This window comes from Chiloscyllium plagiosum, unplaced genomic scaffold (assembly GCF_037043375.1).
Source record: "Chiloscyllium plagiosum isolate Xiang-an unplaced genomic scaffold, Cpla_swu_hap1 HiC_scaffold_46, whole genome shotgun sequence".
Classification (NCBI taxonomy): Eukaryota; Metazoa; Chordata; class Chondrichthyes; order Orectolobiformes; family Hemiscylliidae; genus Chiloscyllium; species Chiloscyllium plagiosum.
In genome coordinates this window covers 65795358-65808655 of record NW_028270184.1, presented here as the reverse complement: position 1 = coordinate 65808655, position 13298 = coordinate 65795358, and the positions used below count along the sequence as shown (strand labels likewise).

The following is a 13298-nucleotide window of genomic DNA, read 5'->3' as shown; positions in this document are numbered from 1 at the left end:
GGGAATGCTTCCCTCTTGTTGGTTCCCCGTCGCTTCCCACAGTCTGCTTTCTGTGTATTTAAGTCCTCATCCTTCTCAGTCAGTGGTGGGCTTCTGGAGAGAGTCTTGGTGATGGTCATTGAAGTCCCACACCCAGAGTACGTTCAGTGTCCTTGTCAAACTCAGTGATTCCTCTGATTTGTTTTCAGCGTCGAGGCGAACTAAGTTATCACTGAGGTGTGGTGTGGAGGGAAGTACATCTCCATTATCAGGCAATTTTCTTCGCCACTTTTAATTTGCTACCATGGGATTTCCGGGGTTCTGTACTCGATGTTGGTGTATCCCAGGGTAACTGCTTCTCTTCTTATATACACTGGTTGGTCTGTCCTGCCGGAGGGGTAGGATACATTCAAGGATTGTAATGGAAACTTTATCCATCAGGCATGAAATCAAATGATCAAGGTATTTTCATAACGATATTTGACTATTTTTTAAGCGAGGTGCCAATTCAGTCGAGATTGGAGGCAAATTCCCACCGGAAGGCTGAGTGGATCTCACCAAGCTTTCCACATTAATTGGTGTTCGAGTCCGCACAGTGAACGTCATATTGGGTTTCCCCCACTTCATACTGCACACAATTCGCAGAGCATCTCGCCACTCATGGATAAATCCTCACTTCCAAAAATCATAAGAATTAATATTTCAGGGGTTATTACCTGGGATTTTGATGTCGTTTCGCTGGGTAATGAGCCTGGCCAGATGTTAGATTTGGAAGTAAGTGAGCACTTTGGTGATAGCGATCACAATTCTGTTATGTTTACTTTATGATACGAAGTTTGGTGGAGTTGTGGATAGTGAGGAGGGCTGTTGTCGGCTGCGAAGAGACTTAGATATGATGCAGAGCTGGGCTGAGGAGTGGCAGATGGAGTTCAACCCTGCCAAGTGTGAGGTTGTCCATTTTGGAAAGACAAATAAGAATGCGGAATACAGAATTAACGGTAGGGTTCTTAGTGAGGTGGAGGAACAGAGGGATCTTGGGGTCGAAGTTCATAGATCTTTGAAAGTTGCCACTCAGGTGGAGAGAGCTTGTAAGAAGGCCTATGGTGTATTATCGTTCATTAGCAGAGGGATTGAATTCAAAAGTCGTGAAGTGATGTTGCAACTGTACCGGACTTTGGTTCGGCTACATTTGGAGTACTGTGTGCAGTTCTGGTCGCCTCACTTTAGGAAAGATGTGGAAGCTTTGGAGAGGGTGCTGAGAAGATTTACCAGGATGTTGCCTGGAATGGAGAATAGGTCGTACGAGGATAGGTTCAGAGAGCTATGCGTTTTCTCATTCGAACAGCGAAGGATGAGTGGTGACTTGATAGAGGTTTATAAGATGATCAGAGGAATAGATAGAGTAGACAGTCAGAGACTTTTTCCCCCGGGTACAACAGGGTGTTACAAGGGGACATAAATTTAAGGTGAAGGGTGGAAAGTATAGGGGAGATGTCAGGGGTGGCTTCTTTACCCAGAGAGTGGTGGGGGTATGGAATGCGCTGCCTGTGGGAGTGGTAGAGTCAGAATCTTTGGTGACCTTTAAGCGGCAATTGGATAGGTTCATGGATGGGTGCTTAAGCTAGGACAAATGTTCGGCATAACATCGTGGGCCGAAGGGCCTGTTCGGTGCTGTATTGTTCTATGTTCTACGTTGTATACCACTGGGCAAGAGTTACAGCTGGGACAAAGGCAATTACAATGCGATTAAACAAGGTTAAGAAGCTTAGGATGGGGAAGCAGGCTGCAGGGGATGGGCAAATTAGAAATGCGGAGCTTATTCAACGAAAAGCTCCTGTGTGTCCTAAGTAAGTATGTACCTGTCAGGCAGGAAGAAAACTGTAGAGCGCAGAAGCAGTGGTTTTGGAAGAAAGTGGAATCGCTGTTCAAAAGGAAGAAGAAGGATTATGTTAGGATGAGATGTGCAGGCTCAGTTAGGGCGCTTGAGGGTGACAAGGTAGCCAGACAAGACCGAAAGAGAGAGCTCAGAAGAGCCAACGGGAGACATGAGAAGTTGTTGGTGGATAGGATCTGGGTAAACCCTAACGCTTTCTAAAGATATTTAAGGAATAAAAGAATGACTAGAGTAAGATTAGGGCCAATCAAGGATAGTAGTGGGAAGTTGTGTGTGGAGTCAGAGGAGATAGGGGAAAGACTAAATGAACATGTTTAGACAGTATTCACTCTAGAAATCGACAATGTTGTCGAGGAGAATACTGAGACACAGGCTACAAGACGAGTTGCGATTGAGGATCACAAGGAAGAAGCATTAGAAATTCTACAGCGTGTGAAAATAGATAGGTTACCTGGGCCGAATGGGATTTATCCTCGGATTCTCTGGGAATCCGGCGAGGAGATGCCGAACCCGCGGCATTGATCGTTAAATCGTCATTTTCTACAGGAATAGAGCCAGAAGACTGAAGGATAGCAAATGTGGTTCCCCTGTTCAAGAAAGGGAATAGAGACAACCCAGGTATTTGCAGACCAGTGAACCTTACTTCAGTTGTTGGTAAAGTGTTGGAAAAGGTTATAAGAGATAGGATTTATAATCATCTAGAAAAAAATAATTTGATTAGGGATAGTCAGTAGGGTTTTCAGAAGGGTTGGTCGTGCCTCACAATTCTTATTGAGTTCTTTAAGAAGGTGACCAAACAGGTCAAACAGAGTAAACCAGTTGATGCGGTGTATATGGATTTCAGCAAGGCGTTCGATAAGGTTCCCCACAGTAGGCTACAGTACAAAATGCAGAGGAATGGGATTGTGGGAGATATAGCAGTTTGGATCAGCAATTGGCTTGCTGAAAGAAGACAGAGGGTGGTGGTTGATGGCAAATATTTATCCTGGAGTCCAGTTACCAGTGGTGTACCGCAAGTATCGGTGTTTGGTCCATTGTTGTTCGTCATTCTTATAAACGATCTGAATGAGGGAGTAGAAGGCTGGATTAGTAAATTTGCAGACGACGCAAAGTTCGGTGGAGTTGTGGATAGTGACGAATGATGTTATAGCTTACAGAGAGACATAGTTAAGTTGCAGAGCTGAGCTGAGAGGTGGCGAATGGAGTTTAATGTGGACAAGTGTAACTTTGATCGGAGTAACCCGAATGCAAAGTATTTGGGCTATTGGTAAGATTCTTGGTAGTGTAGATGCGCAGAGATATCTCGGTATCCACGTACGAAGATCTTTGAAAGTTGCCTCCCACGTTGACAGGATTGGTAGGAATGTATACAGTGTATTAGCTTTTATTCACAGAAGGATCGAGTTCCAGAACCATGAGATTATGCTACAGCGGGACAAAACTCTTGCATGGCCGCACTTGGAGTATTGTGTACAGATCTGGTCATCGCATTATAAGAAGATATGGAAGCTTTAGAAAGGGTGCAGAGGAGATTTACTAGGATGTTTCCTGGTATGGAGGGAAGATCTTACACGGAAAGGTTGAGGGAATTGAGGCTGTTTTCGTCAGAGAGAAGAAGATTGAGAGGTGACTTAATAGAGACAGATAAGATAGGGTGGACAGGGAGAGCCTTTTTCCAAGTATGGTGATGGCGAGCACGAGGGGGCATAGCTTTAAATTGAGGGGTGATAGATATAGGCCAGATGTCAAAGGGAGTTTCTTTACTCAGAGAGTAGTAAGGGTATGGAATTCTTTTCCTGCAACGGTAGAAGATTCGCCAACTATAAGTACATTTAAGTCGTCAATGGACAAGCATATGGACGTACATGGAATAGTGTAGGTTAGATGGGCCTCAGATTGGTATGACAGGTCGACGCAACATCGAGGGCAGAAGGACCTGTACTGCGCTGTAATGTTCTATGTTCTCTGTTCTGTGGACATTTCGGAGACATGGGTAGAGCAGGGACAGAAATGGTTAATTCAGTGACAGAAGTAGTTATTTCAGGTTCTGGGATTTAGATGTTTCAGTAAGAATAGAGAAAATGGTAAGGGGTTATGGGGGGTGGTATTGTTAGTCAAGCACAGTATTACAGTTGTAGAGGACGATAGAGGATTCATCTATTGAGATAGTCTTCGCTAAGGCTGGAAACACGAAAGCAGAGGTCACCCCGTGGGAGTGTTCTATAGTCCTCCGAATAGTTACAAAAATGTAGAGGATAGGATAACAAAGATAATCCTCGATGGGAGCGAGAGTGGCAGGGTAGTTGTTATGGGGGACTTTAACTTTCCATATGTTCACTGGGAATACTATAGTTCAAGTGTATTAGATGGGTCAGTTTTTATCCAATGTGTGCATGAGGGTATCCTTACACTTATGTAGACAGTTCAAAAAGGGGAGAGACCATATTAGATTTGGAACTGGATAATGAACCCGGACAGGTGTTAGACTGGATGCAGGCGAGCTCTTTTGTGCTAGGTAAATACCGCAGAGCAAAAGGTATAGCTGAGGTAAAGACGATTACAATGCGATTAGGCAGAATTTTCGATGTATCGGTTTGGGAAGGAAACTGCATGGGAGTGGACACATTTCACACATTTCATCTGTGGCACAGCTACTGCGGATCATTGATAGGTATGCACGTGTCAGGCAGGGAGAAAGTTGTCGAATGCGGGAGCCGTGGTTTACGAAGGAAGTTGAATGTCCTCTCAAGAGGAACAAAGTGGCTTACGGTCGGATGAGAGGTGATGACTCAGTTAGGGCACTTGAGAGTCTTTCTGCACTACCTCACATCAGCGGTGACCCGCGCAATGCCAGGAACCCTCGGAGAATCTCATCATACGCCTTGAGAAGAAAGAAAAGAGGCAGCAAGATCATATTAACATCAGGAAAGACCTCAGGAAACATCTCGCTGAATCCACCATGCATCTCACGACAGCCCACGTTGCTCAGTTTGCAGAGAATCAGCTTGGCTGGAGCTTCGAAACAGCAGGAGAAACAAATACTAGTGGAAGTTATCTCTCGAAATCAAAACTGCAGGGTAGAATTTGTGCATGGCAAAAAGGGAAATTAGGTATTCAAGTAGAGACATTGCTGACTTAACTCAACACGTCTGCAGCATCTGGAGTACGAAATGAGCAATCACATTTCAAACCTGAGAATCTTTATCAGAACTGTTTCAAAAACTCACCTTGTCTCACACTCTGTTAAAGTACGACTGAGAAAGAATTACCCACATTCCACTATTTCATAAGGAATATCAATTTCGTTCTTTAACCCTGACGTGAACATTAAACAACTACTATTTACAACTCCAGGCCTCCTTTCTCTAAACGATTTGATATCTATCACCCACTCTATGACAATATACTGATACAATAAAGCCCCTATTAAATGTACAGCATCTTAATATTCAAAACTGACGTCTCTGTTTATCGATCTTCCTCTGTGTGTAGATCTCGGCCTCAGGATTTGGAAAAGTTTAGAGAGATACACTGTAAGATTTTGCCAGATTTGGGGAAAAGATCCCAGAAAATTTAAATACTTGCCGATGAATTTCTTCAATCGGTAAATAAAACATAGATGAGACAAATTGTTTAATTTCGCTTACTTGTTTATAAAGTAAAGGTGAGAGAAACGCCTCTTAAAATTACTAAAGTGTTTCTGCGGATTGAAGATGATTCCCAAGTTTACTAACAACATTTAGATAGGAAAGACAGAAAAAACAAAGAAGAAAGGTAACGAGGAACTTACGCAATCAACCTCGAAGAAAGATGTGCTTTGATTTTTGGGACTATGTGGATTCTACCGCAAGTTTGTACCAAACCTCAGCAGCTTAAGGGCATCTTTAACAGATTTGCTGAAGAAGAAGATAAAGTTTCAGTGGACTGATCAATGACAGAAGGTATCTGACACTTTAAACGCAGTATTAACCACCGCACCGGATTGAGCTGCACCAAACTTTATGAAACCCTTCAAAGATGCAATTGATTGTTGGGACATAGGAGGTGGAGCTGTACTGAAACAGGAAGATGGTGTTGGAATTGAACTGTCAGTTGGTTTATTTTTAAAGAAACTCAACATTCAACAGAGGAAATACTCTAAGACCGAAAAGAAATTATTGAGTTTGGTACTGCCCTTACAACATTGTAATGTCTATACTCGGAACAGTATGTCTGAGGCATCTGTGTGGACGGATCAAGAACCTCTTACATTCTTGGAACGATTTAAAGACAAGAATATGCAACTATTTTGTTAGTACCTTTTGTAACAGACTTTGACTTTACAAATTGCTCATGTTGTGGGTCGTCAGAGTGTGATAGCAATTGCGTTATTGCGAATGCAACTGATAAAGTATGGATAAGATTGCATTGATATCACTGGAATCGATCGGTGTGTGTGTGTGTGTGTGTGTGTGTGTGTGTGTGTGTGTGAACTAGGATTAATGTCTAATGTATTTCACAGTATAAGCGTTAAGAATTAGATCATATAGAAGCCATATTTTCATTATAATGGTTCATTTCTTTTGTAAAGGAAGAGGTGTTGTGAAGTTGATGGCGTGCACTGTTCCGTTAAGAGAGACTGAGAGCTGGAAGGCACCTGTCATGTGACAGAGTTAACTGGAAAATTGAAAGATGCAAAATTTGGCTGTGACCTAGATACCTCACTGTTTGACTGGAATTCACACTGGAATTCAGCATATGATGGATTTCAACAGATGTCAGCATTTCAACAGATATGACGGATCCAGAGAGATTGGGTGCATTCAGTCTCACTCAGCTGGTCATGTGTTCAAACACACAGGGAATCCCAGACTGAAGGATGCAAAGGAGACAAAATTGAAACTGCAGCTCTTCACTTGCATCTTGTCGGAAGCGAGTCGTGAAAATGCACTCATGAGAAGGTCATTTCATAAACAGATGGACGGCAGGAGGATAATGTTTAAAATCATATCAGCCCTAATCAAATGGCTGAATTGTCTCGCTGAGTCGAATGGGTGAATTCATCTCCAGTATCGTATCGACTTAGAGACATTAGAAGACATTTAAGCAAATATTTCAATGGACTGAGAAACCAAAGTCATCAAAAAGCATCACTGAGAAGATGAACTGCCTCTGGTTCACAAAGACGATCATGAAGTGTATCCAATCACAAACGGAAGCATAAAGAATGGGCGAGGTGACATCTCTAGGTTACAAAGTTGTTTTGAAGATGACATCTTTGATGTATTGCAGACAAGAGGAGATTTATTTTATGTTCTCAGAGAGTTGCGAATGCTTCGAATGTCCTTGCCCATAGACCAGAGACATTGACTTTTTTTTAGATACAGGAAGATACATACATGAATAATAAAAAAAGTGAATGGTTATCAGGGAGTGTGTGGGGACGTTGAGCTCAGGACACTCTCTGATCACCCAGAATCATACTGAATGGTCGAGTAGGTGTGAAGAGCTGAATGCCATTTAAAGGAACTTAATGTATTCCTGTACCTGTAAGAAACTGCTTCTCCTCATGGGCCAGCATTCTGACATTGGTTGCTGTTTGGAACAGGTTGGTTCGGTGATTCAGACTTGCGTAGTCTTGACGGACAAAAGGGTTTTGCCTGTTGCTTTTTACGACTTTAATATATTCTATATCGGACATTCTGCAGGACGTTTAGTAATCGATATTTCTCGGAATATTCTGTTGATGACACTCCCTGAAGCATTCTACACCCGACATTCCATAACTGACATTACCCAGAATGTTCTATACCTAACATTCTCCAGAACATTTTATACTCAACATTCTTAGGAATGTCACACACGCGACATTCCCCAAAACATTCTATACCTGATATTCCCGGGACAATTCTCCACTCGACATTGATCAGAATATTCTATACACGGCACTATCAGGAACATTCCACACTCAACATTCTCTCGAACATTCGATACCCAAAATTCTCTGGAAATTTCTATATCCGACATTCTCTGGAATACTCTATCCACAACATTTACTAGAACGTTCCATACCAGTTATTTTCCAGACCCTTCTATACCTGAAATTCCCCAGAATATTCTACATCTTCTCTTTCCTGGAAAGCTCCATTCCCAACATTCTCCATCATTTTCCATACCGGACATTCCCTGGAAATTTCTACACCCGGCATTCTGTGGAACATTTTGTAACCAATATTTTCAGGAGGAGTTTGTATCCAAATTCTCAGGTAAAATCAATGTACATCATTCATCAGAACATTATTTACATGCCATTCTCCGGGAAATTCCGTACTCAAAATTTCCCCGAACTTTCAATACCCGACATTCTCCAGAATGCTCATAACTCGACATTCTATGAAACATTCTACACTCGACAATCCCCAGAATATTATGTTACCAACATTCTCCGGAACATTGTATACCCGGCATTCTTTGAACATTCTATAGCCGACATTTCAGGAACATTCTATAAACGAAAATCTCTACAACATCCCGACCTGACACTGCCGCGAGCGTTCGCTATCCCTCATTCTCTGTAATGTTCGGACCCAACATTCCCCCGAAAATTAAATACCCGACATTCCCATGGAACGTTCCATACATGACATCTTCTAAAAACTTCCCTTCCCTACATTCCTCAAAATATTCCATGTTCGACATTCCCCAGAACGTTTCACACCCGACATTCGACGTAATATTCCATATGTTACATTCCTGGAACATTCCACCCCTGAAATTATTGTTAATGATTGAACGTCAGTGAATTGAACAAAAGATAAGAGCTCGGGGGAAAAGATCCCTTTCCGGAGAGAAGGAGACAATGTTCTGAAGTCCGCTCAAGTAATTAAAGGGATGAAAATGTTTTCCCTGCATATATTTACTTCGCGACAGAGGATCGACCAGAAAGTATACTAAAACACAGAAATTTGCAACCTTCACTTGTCTTCAAGGAACTGGGAGAGTATCCTTCAGGATGGCAATGTTTTCACGCTCCGTATAAGGAACTGGAATGAAGTAACCTGTGTCTGCTCTCAAGTCATAGAGTGTGTGAGAATGTTCTGGAAGTCATCTGTTCTTATGGATGTGTCTCTGTGTGTTTGGGGAGGAGGAGGGCTTCTTGTGTCTTGCGACACGTTGTTATAAGTAATTCAGAACTTAGCTTTTTTTAATGTCAACTCCAATTACAGCGACAATGATCTGATTATAGTAATGCACTTCAAAATCTCATTGGGTGTCCAGTCAAAGTGGTCACTTTGCCGCCAGGCTGATGTACTATGCGTTTGTTTTTTTTTTCCCCTCGCAGTTAATGTGGTGACGATCTACATCCTGCTTCATAAAGATTGTGGGTTGTCTCCATGTGTCAGACGTTATCTGGTGGCCATGGCAATCGTGGATCTACTGGTCATTATCTTCGACCTGTTACTACGGCACATTCCCATTGTTTATAAGAAGCAATTCCATTTCCTTCACTACATCCCCGTGTGTAATATCCACGCCGTGTTGCTTTATGCAGCCACCAACTGCTCTGTCTGGTTCACCGTCACTTTCACCTTTGATCGGTTTGTGGCCATTTGTTGCCAGAAGCTGAAAAGAAAATATTGCAGTGAGAAAACGGCGACTGTGGTTCTGGGAACAGTGACTGTGCTGAGCTGCTTAAAGAACATTTTCTGGTATTTTATGCTCACCCCTCGATATCAGCTGTGGAACACCCCCTGGTTCTGTCACGGAACACATGCGGTTAAATTCTCCCGTGTATGGATCACAATCGAGTTCATCCACCACACTCTAACCCCGGTTCTCCCTTTTCTCCTGATCCTGCTGCTCAATGTTTTCACCATCAGACACATTTTAGTGGCCAGCAGAGCCCGCAAGAGATTCGAGGCTCACATGAATGGGAACGTTCAGACTGATCCAGAAATGAGAAACCGAAAAACATCCAGCATTTTACTGTTTGTGATCTCGGCTAATTTCGTTCTTTCATGGTCAACGTTAATAGTGTTTACTATATGGTACAGGTTGTGGTTGATTGTAGATACCTCTATGTATCTACATGGTTTTGTGCAGGAATTGGGTTTCACGATGCAGCTCCTCAGTTGCTGTACTAACACTGCGATTTATGCCGTGACCCAGACTAAGTTCAGACAGCAGCTGAAGAATGTGCTGAAATATTCCTTTACCAAAATTCATCAATCAATTAAATTCAACCATTAAACAATCCATCCGGGATTTTCTCATTTCATTTCAATGTTTCAGCATCGTAACAGACTGACGTTAGTGCTGGTTTGTCCAACCATATCCATCTAGGGTTACAGGGACACATTTCAATGTTTCTCACAACTCAGGAACCACTGAGAAAAGGACCCTTCCCACTGACTGCACCTACGAATTCAGTTTGTCAACAATAAAAATCTTCATTAAAAAGTGCTGAGTAACAGAATTAATTGCATCGTTGCTTGACTTTATGCTGAAGAAGCTGACCTGGAGGGAGACACACTCAGCCACTCCACTTGGTATTCAGGGAAAGAAAGGGGATCAGGCGTGACCTCAGGAGTTGTGTTAACTTAATCTGGATTAGGGTGGTGCTGGAAAACCACAGCAGTTCAGGCAGCATCCGAGGAGCAGGAAACTCGACATTTCAGCTAAAAGCCCTTAATCAGGAATAAAGGCAGAGTGCCTGAAGGGTGGAGAGATAAATGAGAGGAGGGTGTGGGTGGAGAGAAAGTTTAAGTTAATCTGTCCTAGCTCTTATCTTTGGGTGCTCCAAACTAACCTGGTCTTCGGCAGAATTCATCTATCTACCCTGTTCCACACATCATCACTCAATCGCATCATTCTCTTTCTCTCTAGCTCATTCATTCTCCCTCTTACCTCTCGCCCCCACTCTTGGACTCAACCCTCTTCCTACTCATTGTTCTCCCTCTCTCTCTCTGCACACTCTCTGTTTCTGACCCCCATTCCCTTTTTATCGATCTCTTCCATCTCTCTCCCACCCCGGGCCTGTCCACCCATCTCCACTTCACTCTCTCTCAATCCCTTTCTCTCTCTCTCTCCTGCTGTTTCTGCCTTCCTCCTGCGTTTCTATCTCTCCCCATTTTCTCACTCCTCCCAACCCCCACATCTCTCTAAACTCTGCCCACACCCTCCAGCATCCCAACCATCTCCCGTGTCTGTGTCAGAGGACGAAGCAAGAATGAGCAAGAGAGTGTGTGTCAGATCGAAAGGGAGGGAGACAGATTCAGTCAGAGGGAAATTGAGAGATGGAGAGAGGGAGAGAGAGAGAGGGGAAGTCAGACAGCTGGAGAGAGAGAGAGAGAAGGAGATGGGGACAGAGAGCCAGACAAAGGGAGACGGTGAGAGATAATCAGACAGATGGGGAGAGAGGGAGAGAGTCAAACGGTGGAAAATAGAGGGAGAGTTTCAGAGGGAGGGAGGGAAAGAGACGACGAGAGGATTAGACAGAGGGAAGGGTTGAGGGGAGAAGACAGAGAGTCGGGAAGAGGGAGGAGGACGGAGTGAAGGAGGTAGGGAGAGATGCGGACAGAAAAATAGGGAATGAGGCAACGAGAAAGTGAAATAAGGAGGGACAGGCAGAGAGAAGTGAAGGGGCAAAAGGTGCGAGAGAGAGCGTTAATAGGCGTGATAGAAAGAGTCAGTGCGAGGGAGGGAGGGAGTTTGTGTGAGACAGCTATGAACTAGAGACAGTGAGGGGAAGGAATGAGGGAGGGAGACACTTCCAGTAAGATTCAGAAATGGCATGGGAAGGAGAGAGACAGAGTGTCAAACAGAGGAAGAGCGAAGGATGGGCTGAGGGTGTGGAGAGAGATAGAGTCAGACCGAGGGAGAGGGAGGGAAGTACTGAAGAAGAGATAGAGAGAACCAGGAAGAGGGAGCGAGAGAGAGTGAGAATGACCGACAGTGGGAGATATTGAATGAGATGGATCGAGAGATCGACAGACCGAGTGAGCATCAGGAAGGGAGCGAAAGAGAGACACCGGCAGTGAGAAGGAGAAAAGGAACGACCGAGATAGAAGGAAGGAGAGAGAGAGACAGACAGACAGTGGAAGGTATAGAGAGAATAATACTGAGCGAGAATTAGAAAACGAGAGTGAGACGACAGAATGTCAGACAAAAGGAAATGGATTAGATTAGATTAGATTACATTAGATTACAGTGTGGAAACAGGCCCTTCGGCCCAACAAGTCCACACCGACCCGCTGAAGCGAAACCCACCCATACCCCTACATTTACCGCTTACCTCACACTACAGGCAATTTGGTTTGGCCAATTCACCTGACCCTGCACATCTTTGGATGGTGGGAGGAAACCGGAGCACCCGGAGGAAACCCACGCAGACACGGGGAGAACGTGCAAACTCCACACAGTCAGTCGCCTGAGGCGGGAATTGAACCCGGGTCTCTGGTGCTGTGAGGCAGCAGGTGCTAACCACTGTGCCACCGTGCCGCCCACCAGTGATGGACCAAGGTAGACATTTAGACAGAGGAAGAAGGACAATGGGAGGGAGGGAGAGGCAATCAGAGGGCAAGAGAGGGAATGAAGGAGTACAAGAGAAAGAGTGAGACAGAGGGGAAGAAACAGGTGGAAAGTGTGGCAAAGAGAATGGGGTAGAGGTAGTGAGGGCGAGAAATTGGGAGAGTTTGCGGGAGAGAAGGAGACAGGTCGAACACGGTGCTTCTGTGGTTAACCCTGTAGCCTCACAGCGCCAGGGACCTGGGTTTTACTCCAGCGGCGGGTATCATCTGTGTGGAGATTGCACATTAGATTAGATTACTGACAGTGTGCAAACAGACACTTCGTCCCAACAAGTCCACATCGACCCTCTGAAGAGCAAACCACCCAGACCCATTCCCCTACATTTACCCATTCACCCAACACTAAGGGCAATTTATCATTGCCAATTCACCTAACATGCACATTTTTTGAACTATGGGAAGAAACCGGAGCACCTGGAGGAAACCTCAACAGACACGGGGAGAATGTGCAATATCTACACAGTCAGTTGCCTGTGGCGAGAACTGAACCCGGGTCTCTGGCACTGTGAGGCAGCAGTGCTAACCACTGTGCCAGCGTGCCGTCCACATTCTCCCTGCGTCTGCATGGGATTCGACTAAGTGTACCCATTTCCTCACACAGTCCAATGTTGTGCAGGTTTGGTGATTGAGCCATACTAAATTGCACATAGCGTTCAGTGACGTGTAGGGTAGTGGTAAGTGTAGAGAAATAGGCTCGTGGAATGGGTATGGACGGGTTACTCTTCTCAGGGTCGGTGTGGCATAATGGCTGGTTTCCACACTGCAGAGTCTCTGTGTTGGAGGAAGAGACAGACAAGGACAGGGATGAAGGGAGAGACTGGGAGTGAGAAGGATAGAGAGACGTTCGCATTTCGAGT

General features: G+C 44.3%; 1 protein-coding gene across 1 annotated transcript in view; it reads left to right on the top strand.

Moving 5' to 3' along the window:
* The window catches only part of LOC148136362 (putative G protein-coupled receptor 139), a 46012-nt gene extending 35910 nt beyond the window's left edge, over positions 1-10102 (top strand). Inside the window, exon 2 of the mRNA XM_087983788.1 lies at positions 9195-10102. Coding sequence (XP_087839914.1) covers positions 9195-10102 — 908 coding nt within the window. The remainder of the gene's footprint in view (positions 1-9194) is intronic.
* Positions 10103-13298: the final 3196 nt, after the last annotated feature.